This window comes from Ailuropoda melanoleuca, chromosome 9 (genome assembly GCF_002007445.2).
Source record: "Ailuropoda melanoleuca isolate Jingjing chromosome 9, ASM200744v2, whole genome shotgun sequence".
NCBI classification, from domain to species: domain Eukaryota; kingdom Metazoa; phylum Chordata; class Mammalia; order Carnivora; family Ursidae; genus Ailuropoda; species Ailuropoda melanoleuca.
In genome coordinates, this window is record NC_048226.1 from 19,672,469 (window position 1) to 19,699,234 (window position 26,766).

At 36.1% G+C, this 26,766-nt stretch overlaps 1 protein-coding gene across 11 annotated transcripts in view; it reads left to right on the plus strand.

Annotated features, from left to right (window-relative positions):
- The window catches only part of TJP1 (tight junction protein 1), a 154,184-nt gene that overhangs the window by 46,364 nt on the left and 81,054 nt on the right, over window positions 1-26,766 (plus strand). For 10 of the 11 annotated variants that reach the window (XM_034667960.1, XM_034667963.1, XM_034667965.1 and 7 more), the window contains exon 2: window positions 25,777-25,833. In XM_034667960.1, the coding sequence (XP_034523851.1) occupies window positions 25,777-25,833 (57 nt within the window). Of the gene's footprint in view, window positions 1-3,567; window positions 3,719-25,776; window positions 25,834-26,766 lie in introns of those variants that run through there. The other variant, XM_011232275.3, reaches the window with a different exon arrangement.

Consider the following 26,766-nt stretch of genomic DNA (forward strand, 5'->3'; position numbering starts at 1 on the left):
GACGCGCAACAGGTCCGCTGCCGGCAAACTCGTCGACGGGAGTGGGTTCTGCGGGAACTCAGGGCGAGCCTGCGGCGGGCGGGAGATCGGGGTTTGGGGTGCCACCTCCCGCAAGCCCGTAGCTGCTGTCTTTGGAGGAGTGGTTGGTCACCGGCGAAACCGTGTAGTTTCGATCTGATGTCATTCTCCGTGGTATGCGCGCCCCAGCGATAAGACACTGAGGCAGCAGAACGTGGTTTTGTGTGTAGTAGGTCGGATTTTTTTTTTTTCACACTGTGTCATTTAAGGTAGCATTGAAAAAGTGAACCCCTTAACACTTTGTAACGGTTTAATTTGAATTAAACTTTCAGAAGTAGCACAAAATACACAAATACCACAAATGGACAGTGAGGTGAAGTCTAAAAAATAAAATTAAGAAAGACTTGTGGTTGTAGCAGAAAGTAACACTTTTTCCTATCAATTTTTACATGTGCTTTGAAGTACTAGGGCATTTTTCTCAGTGCTGTAAAACCAACTTGTATGTTACATCGAAAAGCCGAAGTTCGTAAACTCAGTTAAAATCCTCCTTTCCTTTTCTACATTTTACTCTTTCTTGTACCTGCTCTTTTTAACAATTGCAGGCATACAGAAATATGAAGAGTAAAACTCTGTTTCTTTGAAAACCAATTCATTACTTCAAACAGTATTGAAGTACTTAAGAAGGTAGTGTTTTTATGAATTTTTCTGTTGGAAATGTGTATTCATAGCATCTGGAACAGGGTATAATGTGGCTCTGAAGTTTCTGAACTCAGGACTTTGTTTTCTGGGAGGCAGAAGTTAGTAGTTACATTTAGTAGTGAATATATATATATTTAAGGAGTATATATTTATATATTTTATGTTTATATATGTTTATATATTTTTTATATTTTAAATTTAAATATAAATATACTTAAATATATTTTTATAATACATGTATATGTATTATAAATATATATGGAATATAATATTATTTCTTTAAGAAAATTTTAATTTGTACCTTTTGACCTTACGTTGATGAAGAAAATCTAGAGATGAAATAAGTTCACATTACTTACCTTTTAGGGCGTTTCCTTTCCTAGGAGGAAAGGCTTTGTTTTTATATTACACATAATGTTACTTTGTTCCTGAGGTGTGATCTCTGGTACTTGATATCCAAGACAACACACTCCACTTTTTATTATTACTGTAATTAAAGCAACACTATATGAGGAAAATGCTACCTGACAAGACAACATACTTTATTTTTTATTATTTATTTTTATTTTTATTTTTATTTTTTAAGATATTACCTATTTGACAGAGAGAGACACAGCGAGAGAGGGAACACAAGCAGGGGGAGTGGGAGAGGGAGAAGCAAGCTTCCTGCTGAGCAGGGAGCCCGATGTGGGGCTCCATCCCAGGACCCTGGGATCACGACCTGAGCCGAAGGCAGACGCTTAACAGCTGAGCCATCCAGGTGCCCCAAAACAACATACTTTAAAAAGGTTATTTCAAGTATGGAGAGAAGTAAGTTTTCAATGGATTGTTACAGTAAGATCATTTAGAAGAAAGGATACTCTCCTTCCTGAATTATAGATTGAGATTTATGGCATATTGAAAAGCATCCATAGTTAAATATTACATTGTAGGGACATGTGTATTCGTAAGTATTTATGAGTGAAACATAAGTTGAAAACTTATTTTATTTAAATGCTGTATTATGAGCCTACTACAAAATCTTCTGTAGAACAAGGCAGGCAGGCCATAAAAAATAGGTGAAATGAAAGAATATTCAGCCGTTTCCCTAAGTCACATTTTCTATCTTGAGGTGACTGAAATGTTTACTACAAGCCAGACTGTGTACTTAATACTTCACATGTGATACTTTTGTTCCCCTATCCTAACCCTCAGTTTAAAAAAAACCCAAAAAACAAAAAGAAGACGTTAATTTTGCAGCTTGCTCTTTTGTTTTAGCAGAGTAGTTTGTAGAACAACTCTCTAAGCCAGTACGTGTAATTCTGTATTCTTTGTAATAGTTGAATAGTCTGTTATCCTAAGAGTATGCTGCAGATCATCATTGCTTTATTGACAGACATTTAACTTGTTTTCAGGATTTTGCTACTGTAATAAGTAGCTTTATATTTGTGCACTATTATAGTCTGTTAAGTCTTTAAAAATGGAATTTTGGGATCCAAGGGTATGTGTGTTTAAAATTCTGATAAATCCCACCAAATTTTTGTCCAAAAAGAGCATGCCTAGGAATAAATACAATATTTGTTTGTAAATTATGTGTATTTTAAAAGACATAAAACCTGAATAAATTAGATGAGGGAGATGGGGAGAGTCAGTATTGTAGAATATACAAATTTTCCCCAAGTCAATGTATATATAAGTGTAATACAATTCCAAATAGAAATTCAGTGGTATTGTAGAAAACTTGACATATAATGAGAAAGCTTGTCTGGTAAAATAAATGAATGATAGCCATGAAATTTTGCATAAAGAAGACCCTACTAAAACCTAATGTGTTATAAATTCAGAGTAATTTGAAGCATTCTATCAGTTCAGGAATAGACAGTGGAACTACAGAAATCCAGGAACAGTCCTGTATTTATGAGCTTTCGGTGATTATCATCATCAACATTTAATGTGTCAGGGATTGTTCTAAGTGCTTAACATGAATTAACTGAGTTAATTCTTACAGTAACCCTATGAAGTGAGCATTACTATTATCCCCACTTTATGGGTGAGGAAATTGAAACACAGATAAAATAATTTGCCTAAATTCACTTAGCCAGCAAGAGGGAAAATTAGGAATATGTGATAAAAATAGCATTGTAGATTACTGGGGAAAGGATGGAGTATTCAATAAATAGTGCTGGGACTATTGGTTATCCTTTTTTTTTTTTTTTATGGTAGTTTTCTGCTTTGAACCATAGGCAAAAAAAAAAAAAAATCCAAATGAAATGTTCGAATAAGAGCAAATAAAATAGATCATAAAATACTAGAAGAAAGTGAGGATACTTTTTAAAAAAATACATCTGAGTTGGAAGGGGCTTCTTTGTATGTGACGTTAACTTAAGAAATAATAAAGGAAAAGGTTTTTACATGTGTAATATACCTCTGAATTGCAACAGAATTACTAGTGCACCTGATAATAAAATTCTAGAGTTGAAAACAGGAATTTGAGGGTGGTTCTCTGTCTCACCAAGGAGTTAATTATGTAAGAAAATGGTGTGAGTAATTATTAGGAACATTTCGTATTGGTTGAATCACAGAAAGTGGCTGAAGGAAGTTGCAGTGGCTTCTGGATTTTCAAGCTGTTTCACTTTGGAGGAAGCAATAAAATTTAAGATCGTACTGTCATAAATGCTTATTAGATTTTGCTGCTTATATGTCTCCAGTATGTTTCAGGCACAGTATTTTTTTTCCCCGTGGTTATCTCCAAAATTATAGTGTAGTTTAGTATAAAAATAATTTACATCTTAGGAATCGATTTATATTAGCTGAGGCACAATGTACTTTATTTTTAATTTTTCTCTTTTTTATTTGCTTATTTATTTTAAAAAGCTGGGCATGCACTTGAACTCACAACCCCGAGATTGAAACCTGAGCTGAAATCAAGATTTGGACACTCAAATGACTAAGCCATCCAGGTGTCCCTGGACTTTTCTTGATAACTGAATATTTGAAAGTGAAGAGCTGTAGAAAATTACAGGTAGGAATTATGTCCAGAGTGGCTGGTACAGTGTAGTTTTAGTTTTGGTACTTAGTGATCAATGAGTATTTGCTACATATTGCTTTAAAAGTAAAGGAAAAACTCACTGGTCTTCATGAGAATTAAGCTGATTATATCTCCCAACTTTTAATGAGTTTCACTGTAGTATTTTTCTGGATATGCTAAGTTTATATGTTACTTATTTTTCACTAGAAATATTTTTACAATATTAAAGGCAAAAGGCTTTTATTTATGTTAGCATTTTAGACATTTATGGTTAAAACTGTAATTTATGTTCTTTGTTGATCATCCTGACTATATTTACAACTCTTAAGTTCATTTTAGGATCCGTCTGTAAGATAGCTGCTTTTCAAATCATACTGTGCCTTTTCCCTCAGGTTGTGTAATGGCACAAACTCTACTACACTTTTAGGAAAGGATGCCCCCCCCCCTTTTTTAAGATGTGATGTTTTCATATTAGGATCTTAAAACCTTTATTTTATATTTAAGAAGAACTCATCTCAGGGTCCTGAGATGGAGCCCTGCATCAGGCTCCGGCTCAGCAGGGAGCCCACATGAGGTTCTCTCTTTACTCCCACCCCCCAAAATAACTAAAATCTTTTTAAAAAAAGAAAGACTCATACTGGTCATCGATTACTGTCAGTTAAGTGATACAGGAGGTCAGCCATCCGCAACCAGCAGATAATGAGTTTGAGACCAATCTGTGGCTTTGAGGGCTGTAATGCTATATAGCTAGTACTGTTCCCTGTTTGGTTTGAAGGGAAAAGATTACAGTAGTTTCACTCATTTTTTTCAATCCTGGAAACAATGTACTGGCTCTGACTTTTACTTGCTCTTTAATCTTTTCTTCTATTTAGAGACCAAATGTAAACTCTGTACAGTTCTAAGAATAAAACAGTAGAAATAAGACAGATCAACATGCTGCTAAGGAAGAGGTCTTAAAAAATGATTTTGGTGAAAATTTGGAAATGTAATCCTGTTTCTTGACGTAACCCTGACATGGTAAAAATTCAGTCTACTCAAAGACCATTAGTCTAGCTGTAAATTTGTGTATGGAACCACCCATCCCTGACTACTTAGTTGTAGCTCTTTCCAGGCTTCTGGACACACACATGCACTTGGTATCCAGTAGTGACCGAGCACGGTGGCTGAAGACAGGCTAGTGGAATGAGCAGTTATTTTTTATTAGTAGAGTTTCTGATCAAATATTAAATGAGACTAAGAGATAGTTTTTGATGACTAGTATGATATTTCTGAAATACTTGACTGGAACTTGCTTTGCATCTCTGAATTTTGAAAGGTAGTCTTGAAAAACTTTTTTAGTTTAACAGCTTTTAATCTGGTAGGGAGAGGGAGATGTTAGAATAGTTTACTGACGGTTTGTTTGTTTATTATAGTTTACTGAGTTTTTAATTTCATCCAAAATTGGTAGGTTTCAGAACAGTATTTCCAGTGTAAGGCAGCAATAAATATAGCCCTTTTGGTTATCTCTGACCTAGAGTGCTTCTTTATTTATTTATTGTAGAGCAGAGTAGCTTCAGGTTGCTCCTTTATGGGTTAGCCAGGTGCTTTATTTCCATTCCTTCTGAAACATAAATTCTTAATAAAGAGAAGAGTGTGCTGAGTATATGAGTAGGGAATTTCATTTTTATTTTATTATCTTATTTTTTTTTAAGCTTTTATTTATTTATTTGACAGAGACAGCCAGTGAGAGAGGGAGCACAAGCAGGGAGCTTGGGAGAGGAAGAAGCAGGCTTCCAGCAGAGGAGCCTGATGTGGGGCTTGATCCCAGAATGCTGGGATCACACCCTGAGCCGAAGGCAGACGCCCAACAACTGCGCCACTGGGCGCCCCGGGAATTTCATTTTATATTTTAAAAATGGACGAAAGTGATAGACTCTTGTCTGATCAGCCGTATGACAGAAACACTGCCTTATAACAGGAGAAAACCTGTGTTGCCAAAATTCGTACCATAAAACACACCATTTGAGACTTAATAACAAAGCTCTGACTGTTACATATGTAGTGTTAAATACTGAGTCTCAGATGGCCCTTAACTTTGGGATAGATCAAAAGATAAGTTTTTATTAGTTTGCATTGTAGGTATGTATCAGAACAACCTAACTCTTTCGTGCTAGTGAAATGCTGGGAAGTAAGTTGACTGATGAATGACCTCAATCATTCTGGTTTATTGTGCCCAGAAGGGATGTGAAAACAGGAGCTAATATTACTTTATATGGATACTAATTAGGAACTTAAGATTAACAATGCCTCTTTTAAATAAACTTTTTTTGATTTGCTGAAATATCGTTTTTGTTTTTTTAAATAGTATACGTTCCCAAGGAGTAAAAGTTCATTATTTTTTCTTGGTTATCTTAGAAATTTTCACTCTTCTGGAATTGTCACTAGTAATCTTTGGGGTTTGTACAATTTCTGATGACTGAATTAAACTTAATTTGATTACCTTTAACTTCAGTTCATAATTATAAAACCAGGAGGATTTCAGTAATAACTAATTGTTTTGTTGTTAGCCCAAGAAACATTATTTGAGCACATTTTGTTTTGGGTCGCTGTCCTCTAGAAGCTTATAGTTTTCAGTTGCTTTATACTGTAATAATCAGTTATGAAATGTGTAATTCAGTTTTACATTGTTTACCCATAAAAAATATGATCACACTTATGGTCATCTTATAAATAACACAGCATCCTTTGTGCTTTTTTTGGTTGGGGAAGGTGGTAGAGTCATATCTAGAGCCTGGGCTTGCTGTTAACACATGAGTTTCGGTATTTTTCTTTGTTAATTTTTAAAAAATGTTTTAATTGAATCTGGATACATCCATGTAAGTGTTGTATGCATGTGTTTCATAAAAGTATCTCAGAAGGAGAAAAAGGTTAAGAATTATAGTCAGAATTTACTTACAACTCCTTGAGAATACTGACATGAAAAATGCACAATATGCTAGCTGTTACTGTTACATTTAGAGTCTGACAAGCTGTGAAATATGGAACAATTTGAGTTTTAGAAACTTTATTCTACATTCAATAGATATTTATTGGGAACCTAGCATGTGCCAGGCCCTCTTGTAGATGCTAGAGATAGAACAGTGAACATATCTCTGTACTTACGGAGTATTTTAACGGTGTGAGCAGAGAGCAACAAATAAAATTCTGTACATGATGGTAAGTTCTAGAATTCCTCACATGCCATTTCTGGATCATAGCTTCCTTCTCCCAAAGATTACAACTATCTTGTCTTCTGTGGTACTCATTTTCTAGCTTTTCTTTATAATTTTACCGCTTAATTATGCATTCCGTGAACAGTGTAGTTTTGCCTGTGAGCTTTACACAAACAGAATCTTCCAGTGTAGCTTCTGGTGTGTATGGCTTCTTTTGCTCAGCATTGCTTTTGTGAGATGTGGTAACTAGTTCATTAGTTTTCATTGTATTCGTGGATCAAATTCATAGTAATCCATTGTATGAGGACTTAACTACCAAATTGGCTTCAGGAAAAAAAAAAGTTTGGAGTAGACTTGTGGGGTTCTTTTTGGTGAAAAATATTGTATTCCTTTGTCTTTGGGGCAAGAATTAGCTAAGCCTAGATTAGCCTGTCACTGGAATATAACAGCTATGTGAAATATAGAAAGCTGCTTTTGGTGTTTATATGATGTTCACCTCGAAAAGTCAAAAGTCAAAACTAAAGTGTTTAGTTTTGAGGTATTTTATGAATAAGGTCTTAAAATTCATCATCTTAAATTATATTTTAATAGGTACCATTTACCTAACTCTGATCAGGCCAGTAAAAGCCACAATCAGGTGAAATACGTGATTTGGACAAAACAAGTAAAAACAGGCCTACTTTTCAAAGTATAATTGTAGGAAATCTTTCCCATGGTGTCATGTGAAGGAACTTTGGAAGATTTATTTACTGGTTGTTGTTTTTAACAGTGATATGTGTTAAAGTATCTGATCAAATTTATACCAACCCATATTTTTCTGCTGTGTTGTCTATAAAATCAGAAGACAACAGTCATGCAAGTAGATTAACATGTGTTGTCAATATGAGAAATGCGTGTCAATAATAAATAGCCCCCTAATATTGAGCACTGATTCTTTGACAAGTACTAAATTACGTGTTTTCTGTGCATTATTTCATTTAATCTTAACAACTCTGTTAGGTACTACTATTCTGTTTTAAATGTGAGGTTGAATATACTTGCTATAGCTAATAGCACACCTGCTTATATGCTTTATAATTTATACATGCACATGCTTATATGTTTGTGTGTTCTAAAGGAGTGTCACAGAAATGAGTGTAGAATAGTGTTAGGTGAGTTTTAGACCAGATAGGTAGTATGAATCATGAAAGCCAGGAGACACGGGGTAGCTTGGCGGTCAGAGAGCACAAGCTGATTTGAAGGAAGTAGCTGTTGCTCAGCTCCAGCTAATTGTTGGCATGGAAGAAGGCAAGGCAGGCCAGATCTTCCGGTTTTTCAAAACAGGTTGTAAATCTGGATTTTTGTGTAAATTACCTTGACTTAAATATTGTCAGCTGATGTCATTTTTTTATGCCTTTTTACTGTGAAATACAATATCTATATAAAAGTACGTAAAGTAGATGTACATTAATAAATTACTTTAAAATGAACACCCATGTAAACACCATCCAGGTCAAGGAATAAAATATTGCCAGCTTCTCAGAAGCTTCCATCTTGCCTGTTCCTGATAATATTAGCCTAGGAAGGTAGCCATTGTCTTGACCATAAGATCCATATGTTGTGATCTTCCTAAATAACACCTTTACTCCCCCAAAGGCAGCCACTGTTTTGACTTTATGTTTTAAGATTCATATGTTGTTGTGTATGAATTCATTCATCTTCATTGCTATGTAGTATACTATTGCATGAATATACCACAGTGTATTCATTCTGCAGTTGATGGACATTTGGGTTATTTCCTAATTTGGGCTGTTAAGAGTAATGCTTCCGTAAACACTTCTACATTTCTGTTGGTGATCACACACATATTTTCTAAGATACATATTTAGGGATGGGACTGCTGCTGGATTATTTAGTGTATCTTCAATTTTCGTATTTGAAATAGTAATCGAACACTGAGTTTTCCAAAGAGATTGTACCAGTTTGCGCTCTTCATCATCAGTGAATGAGAGTTTCTTTTGCTCTGCGTTTTCACCAGTACTTGGTGTTATTAGACACTTTAATTTTAGTCCTTCTGGTGGGTCTTTAATACAATCTCATTGTAGCTTTAATTTGCATTTCTTTGACTAGATGAGGTTGAGCAACTTTTCATGTTTATAGCCTGCCTGTTCAAGTGTTTTGTCTACTTTTCTGTGGGACCTTTCCTTATTGTTGATTTGCTTTATATTTTTTGGATAAAAGCCAGTTGGTGGCATGTATTTTAGATCTGTTTTCCAACATGGTAGTTCTCTCTTATTGGTCTTTTCATGAATAGCAGTTCTTAATTTGAATGTGGTTTGAGGATAGTGGCACAAGGCCAGCAAAAAAAAAAGAGCTTCAAGAGAGAGACCTGTCAGCGGCCAGATCCTGCACAGAAAGCAAGCAAGTAAAGTAAGGACTGGAAAGGTTATCATTGAATAACCCTAAGTTTAGTTGCTTTACTGTATGAGTTTAGGCTCTGGAATCTGAATCTTGAGTCTACCACTTGAGAGTTGTTTTCTCATCCATGAGATGCGGATAATGATAACAGTACCCATCTCAGGGTGGTTGTGCACTCTGCACAGTGCCCAGCACATAGTAAGCTGTTATGTTAAGCTGTATCTTTTAAAAAAACATTTTAAGTGCCCCCATCTTAATATCAGAGAAAAGGCATATAGGAATTAGGATTTTCTGTGTGTGCATCCATGTATGAACATTTAATTTGTGTATTTATGTATGTATATATTTATTTATTTGATACCGGACAGAGGTTGGCCTGTAAGTTAGGAGTCCCAGCCCAGTAAGATGTGCTGTGGTTTCAGAGAAGTCCATGGGCTCTGAGATACTTTTGAAAAATTTATTACAATAGCATTAAGTGAGACATGTGATATTTATTCTGATGGATTAGAGAACAGAAATTAAAGACCACTCCAAATCCAGTACACAGTTGGAATATCTACCCGGTATGGTGAGTGAGTGATTAGCAAATTCTGTTCAGGTTTTAACTCCTGAGCACTTTGTAGTTTTCCACTTGTTCCGTCTGTACTTTCTAGCATCCCCTATAGCTCCCCTCCCCTCCCCCAACATACATATACATACATACATTATAGTCTCTCTGGATTCCTGTTATAGCTGGGTAAATATAATGTACCGCTTCTTTCTCCTTATTTTTTCAAAATCCAAGTTTTATTAGTCTCTCACCCCAACACAGCCTCTTCCTAAAACTCGTAGACTTCTTATTGCCTTTAGAAGACCAAAATCCATACATACTATGGTCAGTAAGCCCCTTCCGGATTATTGACCCCTGCCTTTTCCTCTGGCCTCATCTTGCATCTTTCTCCTCCTTGCTTTGTGTTCTCAAACTATGCTGTCCTCTCTTTGGTTCCTAATAGATATTGTGTTTCCTGCCGGATTTCTCTGAGTCTTCTCTGTGGCACTGTTTTTCTTCCTTTGTAGTACTGACTTAAGCCTGTAATTATATGTTTAGTTGTGATTGTAAGCTGCATGAGAACAAAGGTCAATACTGATTGTTCCCTGTTATTCACAAAACATAGCACAGTGGCTAACATATAATAAACTCTCAAATATTATTTGAATGAGTGAAAGAAGGACTTTCCTACCCAAGGGCTCTTGCACACACTTTTTTTCTACCTGGAAAGCTTCCCTACCTTCATCCCCCATTCATCAAGCACTTGTTCCAGGTCTGTTCCTCAGGAACCACATCCTGAGCCCCCAAATTAGGTCAGAACTCTCCTTTAAGCTCTGTATACTTTCTCTTTGTAACACTGTGGCAAACTTGTACTTATTTTCTGGTGGTTATTTGATTAATATCTGATGTCCTTCCTAGACTTAGAGTGGCCATTTATTTATTTTTCAAGATTTTATTTATTTTTTTTTATAAAGATTTTATTTATTTATTTGACAGAGATAGAGACAGCCAGCGAGAGAGGGAACACAAGCAGGGGGAGTGGGAGAGGAAGAAGCAGGCTCACAGCGGAGGAGCCTGACGTGGTGCTCGATCCCATAACGCCGGGATCACGCCCTGAGCCGAACGCAGAGGCTTAACGACTGTGCCACCCAGGTGCCCCTCAAGATTTTATTTAACACAGAGAGAGCACGCATGCACAAGACGGGGAGCAGTAAAAGGGAGAAGCAGACTCCCCGCCGAGCAGGGAGCCTGATGCGGGGCTCGATCCCAGGACCCCAGGACCATGACCTGAGCCGAAGGCAGACGCTTAACCATCTGAGCCATCCAGGTGCCCCTAGAGTGCTCTTTTAAATACTCCGTTACTCACTTACTGGTAATAGACCACATTAGAGTCAGTCTAGAAACTCCTAGAAGGTACTAGCCCATCTCCAGATCTAGCTGCATTTTTCTTTTCCAAAGGATGGGAGCTGGGAGCTGCTGAAGTAGCTATGCCATGGAAAATTTACTTACTGGCCTTGCATCTTGGTAGCAGCATTCTTTGTTTGGATCTTCCCTAGATCACTAATTAATTTCTGGTCCCCTCATTAAGGAGTGCGCTGATTGGATGAGCACCGAGTGTTGTATGAAAGTGTTGAATCGTTATATTGTGTACCTGAAACTGATACTACACTGTATGTTAAGTAGCTGAAATTTAAATAAAAGCTTTAAAAAAACACAAGACATACAGAAAGACACATGAAAAGATGACACAAGTAGCTGAAATTTAAATAAAAGCTTAAAAAAAACACAAGACACAGAAAGACACATGAAAAGATGCTTAACATCACTAATCATCAAGCAAATCAAAACTACAGTGAAATATTACCTCACACCTGTCAGAATGGCTAAAATCAAGAATACAAGAAACAACAGGTGTTGGTGAGGATGTGAAGAAAGGAGAACCCTCTCATACTGTTGGTGGGAATGCAAACTGGTGCAGCCACTCTAGAAAACAGTATGGAGGTTCCTCAGAAAGTGGAAAATAGAACTACCCTGAGATCCAGCAATTACACTACTAGGATATACCCAAAGGATACAGAAATACTAATTCATAGGGAATATGTGCACTTTAATGTTTATGGCAGCACTATCAATAATAGCCAAATTATGGAAACAGCCCAAGTGTCTATCAACTGATGAATGTATAAAGATGTGATGTGTGTGTATATACGCAATAGAATATTACTCAGCCATCGAAAAGAACTAAATGTTGTCATTTGCAAGGACATGGATGGAGCTAGAGAGTATAATGCTAAGCGAAATAAACCAGTCAGAGAAAGACAAATACATGATTTCACTCATGTGGAATTTAAGAAACAAAACAAAGGGTGGGGGGGAATGAGAGCGAGAGAAACGAAGAAACATACTCTTAATTATAGAGAACAAACTGATGGTTGTGTGGGGTGGGGTGGGGGAAACAGGTGATGGGTATGAAGGAGTATACTTGTGATGAGCACCGGGTGTTGTATGAAAGTGTTGAATCACTATATTGTACACCTGAAACTAGTATTTTTTAATAGATATTTTGATTGTTTTAAAGGATTTTATTTATTCATTTTTTGAGAGAGAGGGAGAGAGAAAGCACATATCAGCAAGGGGGAGGGGCAGAGGGAGACGGAGAAGCAGACTNCTAGTATTTTTTAATAGATATTTTGATTTTTTTTAAAGGATTTTATTTATTCATTTTTTGAGAGAGAGGGAGAGAGAAAGCACATATCAGCAAGGGGGAGGGGCAGAGGGAGACGGAGAAGCAGACTCCTCGCTGGGCAGGGACCCCAATGTGATGCGGGGCCCAATCCTGGACCCCAAGATCATGACCTTTGTTGAAGGCAGACGCTTCACAGACTGAGTCAGCCAGGCACCCCCACGTGAAACTGATATTACAGTTTGTTAACTATATTGGAATTTAAATAAAAACTTAAGAAAAATTTCCTAGTCTCCTCAAGTTATCTTCCTTGTTTTTGAAGTAGGAGAATTTCATATCCATACAAAAGTAGATGAAGAGTATAAGAAATCCCCACATTACCATCACCAGGAGCATTTATCAAATTATGGCCAGTTTCATCTATACTTCCAATGCATTATATCCTTGCTCCCCCATTATTTTGAAGGAAATACCAGGCTTGTTTTTTTACCTGTCAGTATTTGAGTATATATCTCTAAAAGATAAGAATTCTTTAAGAAAAAGAATAATATGACCATTATCACACTTTAAAAATAAATTCTAAATCCAAAATCCAATGTTTAGTTAATTTTAAAGTTTCCAGTTGTCTTAAGTACGAACTTCTCTTTTTAAATGTATTTTTTAAAAATCAGGATCCAAATAAGGTCCTCCTGTGTGGTTGTTGGTGTGTCTCCTAATTCTCCTAGACTATAAGGTTCCCCCCAGGGCACCTGGCTGGTGGAGTACACAGTTCTTGATCTCGGGGTTGTGAGTTTGAGTCCCACGATTGGTATGGAGATTGCTTAAAAAAAAAAAAAAGACTATAAGGTTCCCCCATCTCTCTCTCTTTTTTTTCTCCTCCCTGTCCCCCTTGTAGTTTTATTGGTGAGGAACGGGGTTGTTTGTCCTTGTAGAATTTCTTGATGCTTGCTTCCCCACAGTGGTTACAATATTTCTCTGCCCTCTCTATTTCCTATTCATTGGTGATTAGAGCCAGAGCAGTTCTAATAGAAATATGTGAGCCACACACGTAATTTAAAATTTTTATTAACCACATCAAGAAGTTAAAATTCAACAGGTAAAGTTAATTTTAACATTTTATTTCTTATACCAAAAATACTACCATTTTAACTGTGACAGTACCTTTAGTTTCTGTCTTTCCTTGTCTTTCACAACCTTGACATTTCTAGTGAACACTGGTCAGTTATTTTTTAGAATGTTTCAGTTTGGGTTTGTGTGATGTCTCATGATTTGATTGAGATTATACGTTTTTGACCAGGCTACCAGAGACATAATGGCTTGTCTTTCTGAGTGTATCATGTCAGGAGAAAGTATGTCTGTTCTATTTCTTTTATTTTCTCGTCATTTATTAATTGGAATTTCTCTGTAAGGAAGAGCTAACCCTTCTTCACTTATTTATTTGATTATTTATATCCATATGCATTCACAAATAATTTATTCCACGGATTACAGTCTATTAGTATTTATTTTGTTGCTCACATTGTTAGAGCTTTGGCCATTGGAAGTCCTACTTTGAGCACTTTTTATTTTTTTGGTACAGGTGTTCAGGGTTCATTTTCCCTGCCCTAACCCTGGATGCTCTCTCTTATCCAAGGAGACCTGATCCTTTTATTGCAGAATGGAATTTAGAAACCAGGATCTCTGTGCCCATTGGTACTGTGGTGATGATGTTGCGGGGGCCTTCCTGCAGTCACAGCTAGACAGGCACATAGGTTAATGTTCTTCTTCCCCATCCTTTTCAGTTGTGGTATTCATTTGAAATAGGTTTATTTAAGTGTTTGTATTCTATTTTGGGTCCCACCTCCAACCATCACCACCCATCTCATCCTGGTTGATTCTGATTATTTATTATTTCAGGGTGTGTGAAACATTACTGTGGTTCAAAGCTATACAAAAATATATGCTTTGAAGTGTTAATTCTTCCTCATTCCTACCACCCCCAACCCATTTTTTTTTCCTTCCCACCCCTTTCCTGCTAACCTTGTGATTTCTTTAGTTTCTCTTTTATCATTTCTGTATTTCTTTTGCACAGAGGAACAGGTACATGTGTACAATCTTATATTCACTTCTTCCTTACATGAAGGGTAATATACTATGTTCTTGTACTTTATTCACTTAAAGGTATTCCTTGAAATTGTTCCATATCACTTCATAGAGATCATCATTTTTTATAGCTGCATAATACTCCCATTGTGTGGCTGTACCATCATTTTTTCATCCACTATCCCATACATGGTCATTTAGGTTGTTGCCTGTATGTATTTGCAATTACAACATTGCTACAATGAATGACCTTCTACATATGTATATTCCATTGTTGGAGATGTATCTTAGAAGTAGAATCTCTGGGTCAAAAGATAAGTACATGTTTAGTTTTGTTAGGTATTGCCACGTTCTCTCCAGAAAGGCAGTAGTAATTTGTATTCCCATTAGAAAGTTATGAGAAAGGACTGTATTCTCACAGTCTTGCGAACAGACTGTGTTGTCATACTTTTTAATTTTTTCCAGTTTACTAGGTGAAAAATGGTATCTTGGGGTTATTTTAATTTCCATTTCTCTATGAGTGTGTGTGAACATTTTTTTTCAAATATTTGAGGGCCATTTTAATATTTTTTGTGTGGAGTGTTTGTCTTCCTTTTTAAATTTTTTCTTTTTTTTTCCGCCATAGTTTATTTCTTGATATACTGGCCCTTTGTGGTGTATTTTGCAAATATTTTCTCCTACGTTGTCCATTTTCTTAAGACTGTTTATGGTGGTGGTGGGGTGTGTGTGTGTGTGCGTGCAGGTCATGTGGATATTTTTTATTTTTTGTGTACCCAGATTTATTTTATTTCCTAAGGACTTTGAGTTATGGTTAGAAAGCTTTTCCCGACACCAAAATTAAAGAAGAATTCACTTGGTGCACCTGGGTGGCTCAGTCAGTTAAGCGTCTGCCTTCGACTGGGGTTGTGATCCCAGCGTCCTGGAAATCTGTGCTTCCTGCTCAGTGGGGAGTCTGCTTCTCCCTCTCCCTCTGCTGCTCTTGCACTCTCTCTCTCTCTCTCTCTCTCAAATAAAAAAAAATCTTTAAAGAGGATTCACTTGAGTTTTCTTCTAGTATTTATAAAGTTTTATTTTTTACATTTAGATCTATAATTCTTTTGGAGTTTATTCTTGTGCATGGTGAAATATAGATCTGATTTTATGTTTTTTTCCAAATGACTGCTTGTTCCAGCACCACTTTATTAACAAGTACATCCTTTACACCAGCAATTTGAGATGTTACCTTTCTCATATCCTAATTTGCTGTTTATTTTGGTGGTCTATCCTGAATTTTCCATTCTATTCCACTGGTCTATTTCTCTAATCATGTACCATACCACACTTCTCATTATAGAATCTTTATAGTATGTCTTAATAAGAGGGCTTTAACTGACAGGGCTAGTCCTTCTCCCCCCCCCCCCCCCGCCNCCCCCCCCCCGTAGTTTTTCTTTTGTAGTGGCTTTTTTTTTTTTAAACCTGTTATTGCACTCAAATGGAAACATACAGTATGTTTTTCAACATTGAACGACGTTGTGAGATTCATCCATATTGGTTTGTGTAGTTGTACTTTATTCATTTCATGGCTCTATAACATTACATTGAGTGAATGTTGTAATGATTTTGTTTTATTGCTGATGGGCATTTATATTGTTTTTGGCTTTTGGTTATTCAGAATAGTGCCTTTGTGAATATATTCTTGTAGTGAATGCACACATTTTTGTTTGGTGATCATAGCGTTATGCATATTGGCAGATTTCAAAGCAGTTATACCACTTTACACTCCCACTATTAGTGAGTTCTGATTAGATTGTTCACTAACACTTCATGTATTCTTTTTCATAGTAGCTCATTATGTGAATGTCTAGTAGCATTACAGTTGTGTTTTTAATTTGTATTCCCCTGCCAATTAATGAAATATAGCACTTTCCCCACGTGCTTATGGGCCATTTTGATATCTTCTTTTGTGAAGTTTCTTCCTGGAGCCCTTAGCACATCTGTTGTTAGGCTGTCTTTATTGATAGCAATTCTCTGTGTGTTCTGGATATGAACACTATGTTGGATATATAGATANGTGCTTATGGGCCATTTTGATATCTTCTTTTGTGAAGTTTCTTCCTGGAGCCCTTAGCACATCTGTTCTGTTAGGCTGTCTTTATTGATAGCAATTCTCTGTGTGTTCTGGATATGAACACTATGTTGGATATATAGATATTAGGTTATTTTTTATTTTTTGACAACCTATCATGTTTATTAAACGTTTATGTATCTACAATAAGCATTACTTAAAAAACCCAGTTTTACATGAAAATAAATTATTGCTCTTTGTCGTACATGGGAAAAGTCTTAAGTTTTACCTACTTGGCTTGCATTATAACTGGTATATTTACTCCCTTCCTGTTGAATCTTGATCAGTTACTATTGCCACCTTAGTGGTAAGATTTTCAGCCTCAACATGCCTGATCTTAGAAGCAGGAGGGAGCTCTCTGAACAGTGTGTTTAAGGGAGGCTTACCAGTTGAAACACAGCTTGTCACCTTTTTTGCCTTAGACATTTTGTGATTCATTTAAAATAGTTTTAGGGGGGTGCCTGGGTGGTACAGTCAGTTAAGTGTCCAACTCTTGGTTTCAGCTCACCTCATGATCTCATGGAAGGTGAGATCCAGCCCAGTGTGGGGCTCTGTGCTCAATGGGGAATCTGCTTGAAGATTTTCTCCCTCTCCCCAGTACCCCCCCCATCTTGTGCCCACATGCAGACTCTCTCTCTCTTTCTCTCTTAAATAAATCTTTAAAAAAAATAGTTTTAAGGTTTAAGGTGAAGTAAGAGGGCTCATTTTAAAGAAATGTGACCTGTTGAGTCTGCATATTTGGTCTATTTTCCATTGAGTGCTTTGTTGTGTATCATAGTTTTTCATAAATCTTATTTAAAAATTGAAAAGATTTTTTTAAAACTTTATTTTGAACTTAGAGAAAAGTTTTTAAAATATTAGTTTCCTTATATCCCTCATTGCATCCCCCTTAACATTTTATATAACCACAGGACAATTATCAAGGATAAGTTAACATTCATAAAATAATATTAAACTACAGACTGTATTCAAATATTGCCAGTTTTTCTTCTTTCTATTTCAGGATTCCACATTGCATTTGGTCGTTACTTTCTGTTGGAGTCTTTGAATTTGTAACAGACTCTCAGTCTTCCCTCTGTATTTTATGACCTTTCTATTTTTGAAGAGAATTGATCTGTTATTTTGTAGAATGCTCCTCCCTTTTCTTTGATACTTTCTTGTGATTAGAATGAGATGATACATTTTTGGCAAAAACTATAAAAATCATGATATGTCCTTGATACATCATATCAAGGGGTTCATGATGTTGATGTTGATTATTATTGATGTTTACCTTGATCACTTGTTTAAGGTGGCATTTCTCCCCACTGTAAAGTTACTATATTTTTGTAATTGATAAATATTTTGGAGGAGATAATTTGAGGATGTGCTAATCCTGTTAGTCAGACTTTCATGCACTAATTTTAGCGTCTGTTGGTGGATCTCATCTGCAACCCCATCTCATTCGTGGGGTTTGCCTGATGATAATTTTGTTTCCCTTTTTCCTTCCATTTTAATTGAAGAGTAAGGAGTGCTGTCCATTTCCCATTTATTTATTTGATTGTATTGGTATGGATTCTTGAATATCTATTTTATTCTATGGGTTAAAATCTAATACTGTCATTATTTACTTTGTTGCTTAAGTTATTCCAGCTTTGGCCATTAGAACTCCTTCAGATCAGTTGCTGTGTTCTTTGGACAAACATCACCTTTTTTCTGAGCAGTTCCTTAATTTCTGGTATCACATGATATTCCAGGTTCATCTTAATATTTTCACCCTAAAGCCAACCATTTCTCGAAGGAATCCTGGTTGGTTTTATTAGAGGATAGTATTTAGAAATTAGATCTCCATGATGGTTGTGCTCATTGTAGTTGGGTTTTGTTTGTTTGTTTGCTTGCTTTCTTCCAGCCTTTTTCAGCAGATAAAGCTAGAAAATAGACATGTGTATAATAATCTGTGCATATCTACATGATTCTTTTTCTTTTTTTTTTTTTTTTTAAGATTTTATTTATTTATGTGACAGAGAGACAGCCAGTGAGAGAGGGAACACAGCAGGGGAGAGGGAGAGGAAGAAGCAGGCTCCCAGCCGAGGAGCCCCATGTGGGACTCGATTCCGGAACGCCAGGATCACGCCCTGAGCCGAAGGCAGATGCTTAACGACTGCGTTACCCAGGCGCCCCTACATGATTCTTTCTGTATCTGTATATATGTCTGAAACCATGGAGTAGAAACCCAGCTCTCATTATTTATAGTGTATTTATTATTTGGTTCACTTCTGGTATATATACAAAATAGTTTCAAGCTTATACCCACACCTCCAGGAGGAAGACTTCCTAACTAGGCCTCAGAATTTCTATATAGTTCTTTTTGTCTTTGGCCTTACAGCATTCAGTCAAGATACCGCTTTCCACAGTTACTTTTTTCTTTTCCTCAGTTAGTTCTTTTCTTCTCTACCTTCTTTATCTGGTCACCTTATTCATTTGTAATAGAGTTAGGTTCATTTGTTACTGTTTGTATTCCATTTTGGGTACTCTACCCACCCCCATACTTTTGTTTTAATGTGGTTTTTTTTTGTTGTTTGGTTTGGTTTTGGGTTTTTTTGATATGAGAAGGATATATATGGTGAAACAATATTGTGGTTCTAAGAGTCAGAGCTACATAAAAAGATACACTCGGTTATCCCTGCCATCATAGTCATCCCTGCCACCCCAATCCCTTTTCCCTATCTGCCTGGAAAGAATTTGAAGCCTTTTATCCATCTTCGAGCCACTACAAAATGTCAACCTTAAGAAGACAGAAAGAGAGAGAGAGAGAGAAAGAAAAGAAATAGTCAACCTAAATATAGTTTTATTTTTGATAACTGGAAAGCACTCAGTTTTCTGTACTGTCTATAACTTTCCCTGATGAGATTTTCTCAATATTTAATGTACATATACTGGTAACTTAGTTAAGCTGATTTCCTTTCACATTGATCTAAGGGCAGTGGCAAATATAGTGATTTATTTGTAAACTTGTATTTTAAGTTTTATCAACCAGAAAATTCCAGTTACACTTATGTCTTCCAACTCTTAATGTTTTCTAATCATGTTTATCATCATTTGTCTCCTAAATTGCCTACCAGGGAGTGGACAGAATAAAGTAGATGAAAATTTAACAAATGTTGAGTATAGTGGGGTGTTAGATACTAAATTTGCTTACTTTATATTGAGACTGCCATCCTGCAGTTGCTGCAGTCTTATTTTGATCATTATTTGAATTTTTAAGCTTAGGGAGTTCTTAACTTGTATTAGAGAAGTTTGTTGAATCCCTGAGTGTCTCCCAAGACCTCTCTTCATTTGACTTTAGATTTATCTTTTATACTCCTGGACATTTCTATTTTAATTGTTTACTTGACAGCCCTTCAGATCAATCCAAATATGTATTTTCCCTGCCTTTTAACGCATAATCTAGTCTTTTTCTTTGTACTTGATTTGTATAGCAGTGATGACAATTGAAATTAAATACTTACTTGAAAAGTCAAGGAGGACAGGGGTTATCTGTTCTATTCACTAAAACTTAGGTTGTAATTAATAAGTTCCTGGCTCAGCCCTATCTCAGTAGATAATCTTGCATTTTTATTTTGCGTGGAAAATAGCTCAAAACAAAACAGAAACACTTCGGAGAGCAGAATTTGGAAATAATTCAGTGTAGTAGCTCTGCTTGCATAAGGACCCCAGAGAGAGAGCACCCCTAGATTTTCCTAATGGAGGACAGCAAGTTAAGAAGAGTGTTCATGCTTCCTTATTTAAGAGATAGTACTGACTAAACCAGTCTGGGTGTATATTTAATATTTAAAGGTCCAACAATTAAAAAATATATGGAAATTTTATTCTTTTGTGATGTCTTCCATTATATATATATTATATATATATTATTTTTTTGGTGTATTCTCTGAACAATAAATATTTTGTATTCGCTCGTTGATTTTCCTGTATCCTCACTGGCTGTTCCTTTTCAGGTTCCTTTGGTTCTTCGTTTTTCTCCCTAAAGTATTTGTGGTCCACAGGGTCATCTTAGTCCTTGGGTAATTGAATCTTTTCTCTTGGGTTCAATACTACTTTGTTGATTACTTCTAGACCCTTATCTACTCCAGATCTCAGTCTTGATCTTCAGCTGTGTATACAGCTCCCTACTGCCTGTGTCTCTGTTTCGATAGTTCCACAGACACCTTTAATTTAGGATGTCTAAAACTGAATTTGTAATCTTTTCTTCTTCCTGCTTTTTACTCAGCTGCCCAATTCAGAAACCTGTCGCCACCTTAAACTTATCCCCCTTTTCACTTTAACTTTCTAACTGGTCTGCCTGCCTCAGATCCATCCTCCCCATAACAGCCTTCAGAATGAGGTCGGGCTATGTCATGTGATTGCCTGAAATTCCTTTGTGTTTTCCCATTGAGTTTCAAGTCCTTAGCATTATATTTCAGGGCCTGTTGAAATGGCACTTTTGCAGCTTCTCTTTTTTACCCTTTCCTCTTCCACAAGTTGTACAACTTAGCCATCTCAAAGCCAGCTTTATGTGCAGCATCAACAACCTTGCTGATGTGATGTTTCCTTTGAAACATCTCTCCCCAGTTTTTTTTTAACTGGTCATTCTCCAAGCTTGAACTTGAATATTGCTTTCTCGGGAACTCTGTCTCTGATCTTTAACAGGCAGAATCCTCTGCTTCTACACCATTTACGTAGTGTTTAAAACTTTCTCCTTGAGCCCTTTAGGGAGAAAGAGGTATCTATTTTTGGCCTCCACAACACTCAGCATATCTGGTAAATTTTTGTTGAATGAATGAGTGAATAAATGAATGGGTTGCTTTTAAAATAACAGCCGTAAGATGGTAAAATTTAACTGACTATAAATCTTGATCTGTATCTAGATAATGTTTAGGAGCTAAGATTTTCCTTCATTTGTAGAACAGTTGCCTTATTTTATTCTATTTTGGATTTGGTTTTATTCCAATTACAGGTTCATCTTTTTTTGTCAGTTCTTGTGTCCTCCTGCCTTTTCCTCATTTGATCTGTAATCAGCCCTAAAGGACAGCAAAACTGCCTAGAATTGGGATCTGAAGTTTTGGCAGGAATTCCTTCAGAGTTGGTGATCTGAGTAGTGTCTTTGCCAGCTGGAGCTTAGAACAAAGAAACCAAACAAACTCTTGGCAGATTCTGAAATGCAGCTTTTTGCTTCTTCAGAAATTGTGATTCTAGTCAGTTGATGCTGACTTAGAAATGTACATAGAACTCAATCCAGTTGTCACGAATTGCAGTCACTCTTGATGCCTGCAGTACTTCACTAATTATTGAATATGTGGCCTATTTGAAATTGAAATTATAATTGGACAATTAGAATTATAGTCTAATAGAATATGGGAGCCAGAAAGGACCTTTTACTTAAGATAATTTCATTCAGTTCTTTAATTTTACAGGTAAGGAAAACTAAGGTCACCTATCTAGTATGACATATTTGGACTCTGATCTCAGTATTTCTGGTTTAGTTCATTTTTTTTAAAAGATTTTATTTATTTATTTGACAGAGACAGCCAGCGAGAGAGGGAACACAGGCAGGGGGAGTGAGAAGGGAAGAAGCAGCCTCCCAGTGGAGGAGCCCAATGTGGGACTCGATCCCAGAACGCTGCGATCACGCCCTGAGCCGAAGGCAGACGCTTAAGGACTAAGACACCCAGGCGCCCCCATATTCTGTTTTTAACAGCATCTTTCCAGGTTACTGGGGAATGATAGTGCTGGAATCGTTCTAAAGGAGTAATGCTTTTTCCTGGGTCTCCCAGAAACTTAAATGCTTTGGTAATTAGACTGTAGATTTACCAGAAGATCCTTGTCCAAGTTACGCAATTATGCATTGTTTTTCTTTTTAATAAGAAACGAGAAGCAAGTTTACAATAAGGATGTTGAGTTTTAACAATCATTTATTTGAATAGGTGATAGATGAACTTGATAAAGCACCACAAAAGGGGTCGTAGTGAAAACATAGGGTATTCTTAGGTATTCCTTCAAAGGAAACCCTCTGCCCCCTCCTTTTCTAAAGTATCAAAATTCTCAGTCATTAATGAACATTTTTTTCTTGTTGTAGTGCTTATGAAAATAGTGTTTGATTTACTAGTGCAAAAACTGTTTTATATCAGTTTTAGCCTTCAATTTCTGAGTGATTTAAGAACCCCCTCCCCGTTTTATTATGATCATTTTCTTTTTTTTAAGATTTTATTTATTTATTTGAGAAAGAGAGATGATCATTTTAGAACATAGAAAGGTTGAAAGAATTTTGAATATTGACAGATATGAGTTTACTCTTGTATTTTACTGTATGTGGATTATCCCAGGTCTGTTTGTTCATCTATTCACTTCTGTGTTCATTCAGAACTCCTCATAAGGTCTGAATAGTTATACCAACAGCTATGGATAGAATTTTGCTGCTTTTGCCACTGAAGGAAACCAAAGGGTATAGAGCAGAGAGGGAGGACATGCTTCATGATTTAAACTGGGACTACTTTTTTTGTGTGTGCGTGTGTGGTTTAAGTGATAGGATTGGCAAGGCATATTATGGGTTAAATTGGTTTAATGTGCTGGTCAAGAGCCTAACTAATCGCCTTTTTAATGTCTCATTCTCTTTTGCCTTCTTGTACTACATAAGTCTCCCTTGTGATGAATCAAGCTAATAAGGCTATATTTGGCTTTAAAAGAGAAATGAGCTATTATATTACCCTTTGTTGGGAAGCCATTGAATTAGTTGAGATGTGTACTTTTCTAATTCCTCCAATGAAGAAACATATTCATTTTGATTGGAATGCCAAGAACAATTGTTTTAGTATTTTTAGTTTTTCCCTTATCCAGACAAAATAAATTTCTCTTACTGCACTTCTCTTGAAGCTTGTACATTAAGATCTTAATTTATTAGATCTCTTACCAAGAGTAGAATATTTTTTATAATTAACAATAAAACAAAATCTTAAATACTATTTGTTTTCCTAAAACAGTTAATAATACATAGTTGAAGTTTCAAAGGGAATTTGGTGAATATTGCTTGAAATGCATTAGTAGTTTATTCTGATTAGGAATGAAGAAAGGAAAGCAGAAAGATAAAATACCGAATGAAAAAAATGTTACTCATAACCTTCCCTTTGAAGATGATCATTGTTAACATTTTGTATCCTTGCAGCCTTCCTTTTACTACTCATGTTTAAACATACTTAGGATAACAGTGTATAAGCTGTTTCATAACCTGCTTTTCCCTCCTTAACATTAAATGAATTTCCTTGTGTGATTAATATTCTTTTACAAAATGGAAAACTGTGTGGTCATTAAAATCATACGAAGGATGATTAACTGCTTCATACCAAAGAAGATGTTGTCAAGGTACTTGCCTCTTGTCAGGTCACTTTACCTTTGCACTGATAGGAAAGAGATTAAAAAGGCAGTGAAGCAATGCTACTGGTTAAAGTGGATCAAGAAAAGAAGAGCTTAGAGCTATGCAAGCAGTTCTCATTTTTAATAAGTCAGCTAAGATTGGACCAACTGGCAATTATTGCAGATATTTTTGTCATGTATATTTCAGTAGGACTCTGAGTGTTTAGCAGAATTACTCATATCATCGTTGCTTCACATTGATGGAGGAATTTTTTTTTTAATATATTAAATCCTGGTCAGTTTTTGTGAAAAACAGAACAGCTTTGTTTCTAGCAGAGGTCTCCTTAAAGGGAGGTTTTGCTGCATTTGCTTGGAAGATTGAAACACAACTCTGGTAAGGTTGGTAGTTCTTATCTATGGGAGTGAACAGAGAGATCCTTTCTCTCCCTCACTTATTCATCTGGCAGGAAAGTTAATCTAGTTGCTTTGAATTTAGGGAAGCAGGCTTTCTTTATAGGGATTCATTTTCTAAAGTGGCATTAATCTTCGATTAAAGATGCTGTGGGAATGGAGAAATGGGTCCATGGCACCTTGATGGACATATTCTCACGATGCTAATGACAGCAGTGTAATAGAAAACGGAAATCACTTGTGAAATCAGCTTTTATAACAGTGTGTAACCCGTGATGTTCTGAGAATGTCATGCTCAGCATTTTCCCCTTCTACCCTGCCTTTTGTTAATTCTGGAAAGGCCTTTTTTAAAAAAAAAAGATTTTTTTTTTTGTTTGTAAATATATTTTTAGTAACCCCAGTTCTATGAATTGAGACTCAATTACTTAAGCCTTTAAGAGCAATTAACCCAGTTTCTAAGAAATTTTTTTTTTAATTCTTAAGTGCTAATGCCTTGGATAGTAACTTCTTTCCTCTCTAGTAAGAGGTTCTTAACGAGAGGTGAACCTGAACTGTGCTATGGTTTAGTAGTACCTGAATTGGAGGCCAATGTTGTTTTAATTTTATGGTTACTCTTGGGGTATTTTGTAGTTATTTGTTCTGCTTTTTTTGTTTCGCCTGTATGTACATGCGTGTGTGTGTGCACGATACGTTATACTAGAAAAAACTTTTTTCCTTAGGGTTATAAACAAAGCTTAAGAAGAAAATTCTGTAGCAAAACTGAAACTAGGTGGAGCAGTAGTGTTTGTGTGATTTTAAAGCAACCAATGTCCAAACCTATCTAGTAGTCTTATCTGGTTTCCTGTAACATGTATATTTATAATTACTGAGTTCAGAGGTATTTGACTTTTCCTTCCTTTGCACAATGTAAGGAATGCTTTTTAAAATGTTTTGTGTCATCAGATATTTTAAAATAGTACTATTCCAACTTTTATTCTTTTCTGTCTGATGTTAAGTATAAAGTTACAGAATTAGCTTGAGTACTGATTTCAGCTGGCATGAAATGAATATAGAGTAGCATCTGTCCAAATTAAGTTAAAAACAAAGGAAGTTCCTGTGTGTAGTTTCCTGTCTCTTACAACAAAAACAAAAGCAAAGAAAAAACCTTCCATAATTATTAAACTCCTCTCAGAATATCTAATACTAATACACGTATTTTGGTATTTCAGTGTACAAATTGCTGAATGTTCTCACTTTATTAAAGACATTTTCTTAAAAGATAAATTATTTGTTTTTCTTTTCCTTTATCAGAACACAGCAATGGAGGAAACAGCTATATGGGAACAACACACAGTGACTCTTCACAGGGTAAGTTTCTGTTGCAGTAAATAATCTGTGTATAACTCAGGATACTGGCAGCTTTAGAAAACAATAGAGGAAAGCCAGATGTCAGGAAGTCAGAAGAAAGGGGAAAAACTTTTCTATATTCCTTTGTTTAAAATTTAGAGTTGCAATAAACTCTTTATTAAGGTTAAAAGTGAACATGATTACTTTTTCATATATCCTTTTGGTAATTATTTATGTGTTTGCTTTTTTTATTCCCGAGTAAGATATTAAGTGATTTATTTTTAAAAATTTGAGTCATCAGATAAAAGACATTGTATATTGGTATAAACTGTAAATTGCTTCAACCTTTCTGAGTATATGTGCACGTATTGTAGGCTTGGGGTTTAAAATCAAACCGGGTCGTGTGAGCAATAAAATCTTAAAAGATATTCTTGATTTGAAACATGTAGACCCAAGCTATTGCTTAAGCAATTGCAGATGGGCAGAGAGCAAATAGGAGTAAGCTGGGTAAGAGTAAGAGCTCTGTGTGCAGTGAGACTGTCCTGAATTTGAATCCTGGTGCTGCTTTTTTTCCTTTAGAAATGCGCAAGTGATCTAACCCCCTGGTAAAGCCTGAGTTTAGGTTTAAAATGGGGCTAATGGCAGCTGTTTATGCTTAACATGAAATAAGTTCCTCCTATAACTCTCCCCTTTTCCGCCTTTGAAGAGAGTTAACTCTTCTGATTACTCTTCCCCTTAATGAGTAGAAAGAGATTAGAGAATTTTTTTTGAGAGAGAGCTCGAGTGTGTGCCCGAATGGGGAGGGGCAGAGGGAGAAGGTGAGAGAGAATCTTAAGCAGGCTTCCATGCTCAGCACAGAGCCTGACACGGGCCTCCATCCTGTGACCCTGAGATCATGACCTGAGCTGAATCAAGAGTCGGCTGCTTTAATGGACTGAGCTACCCTGGTGCCCT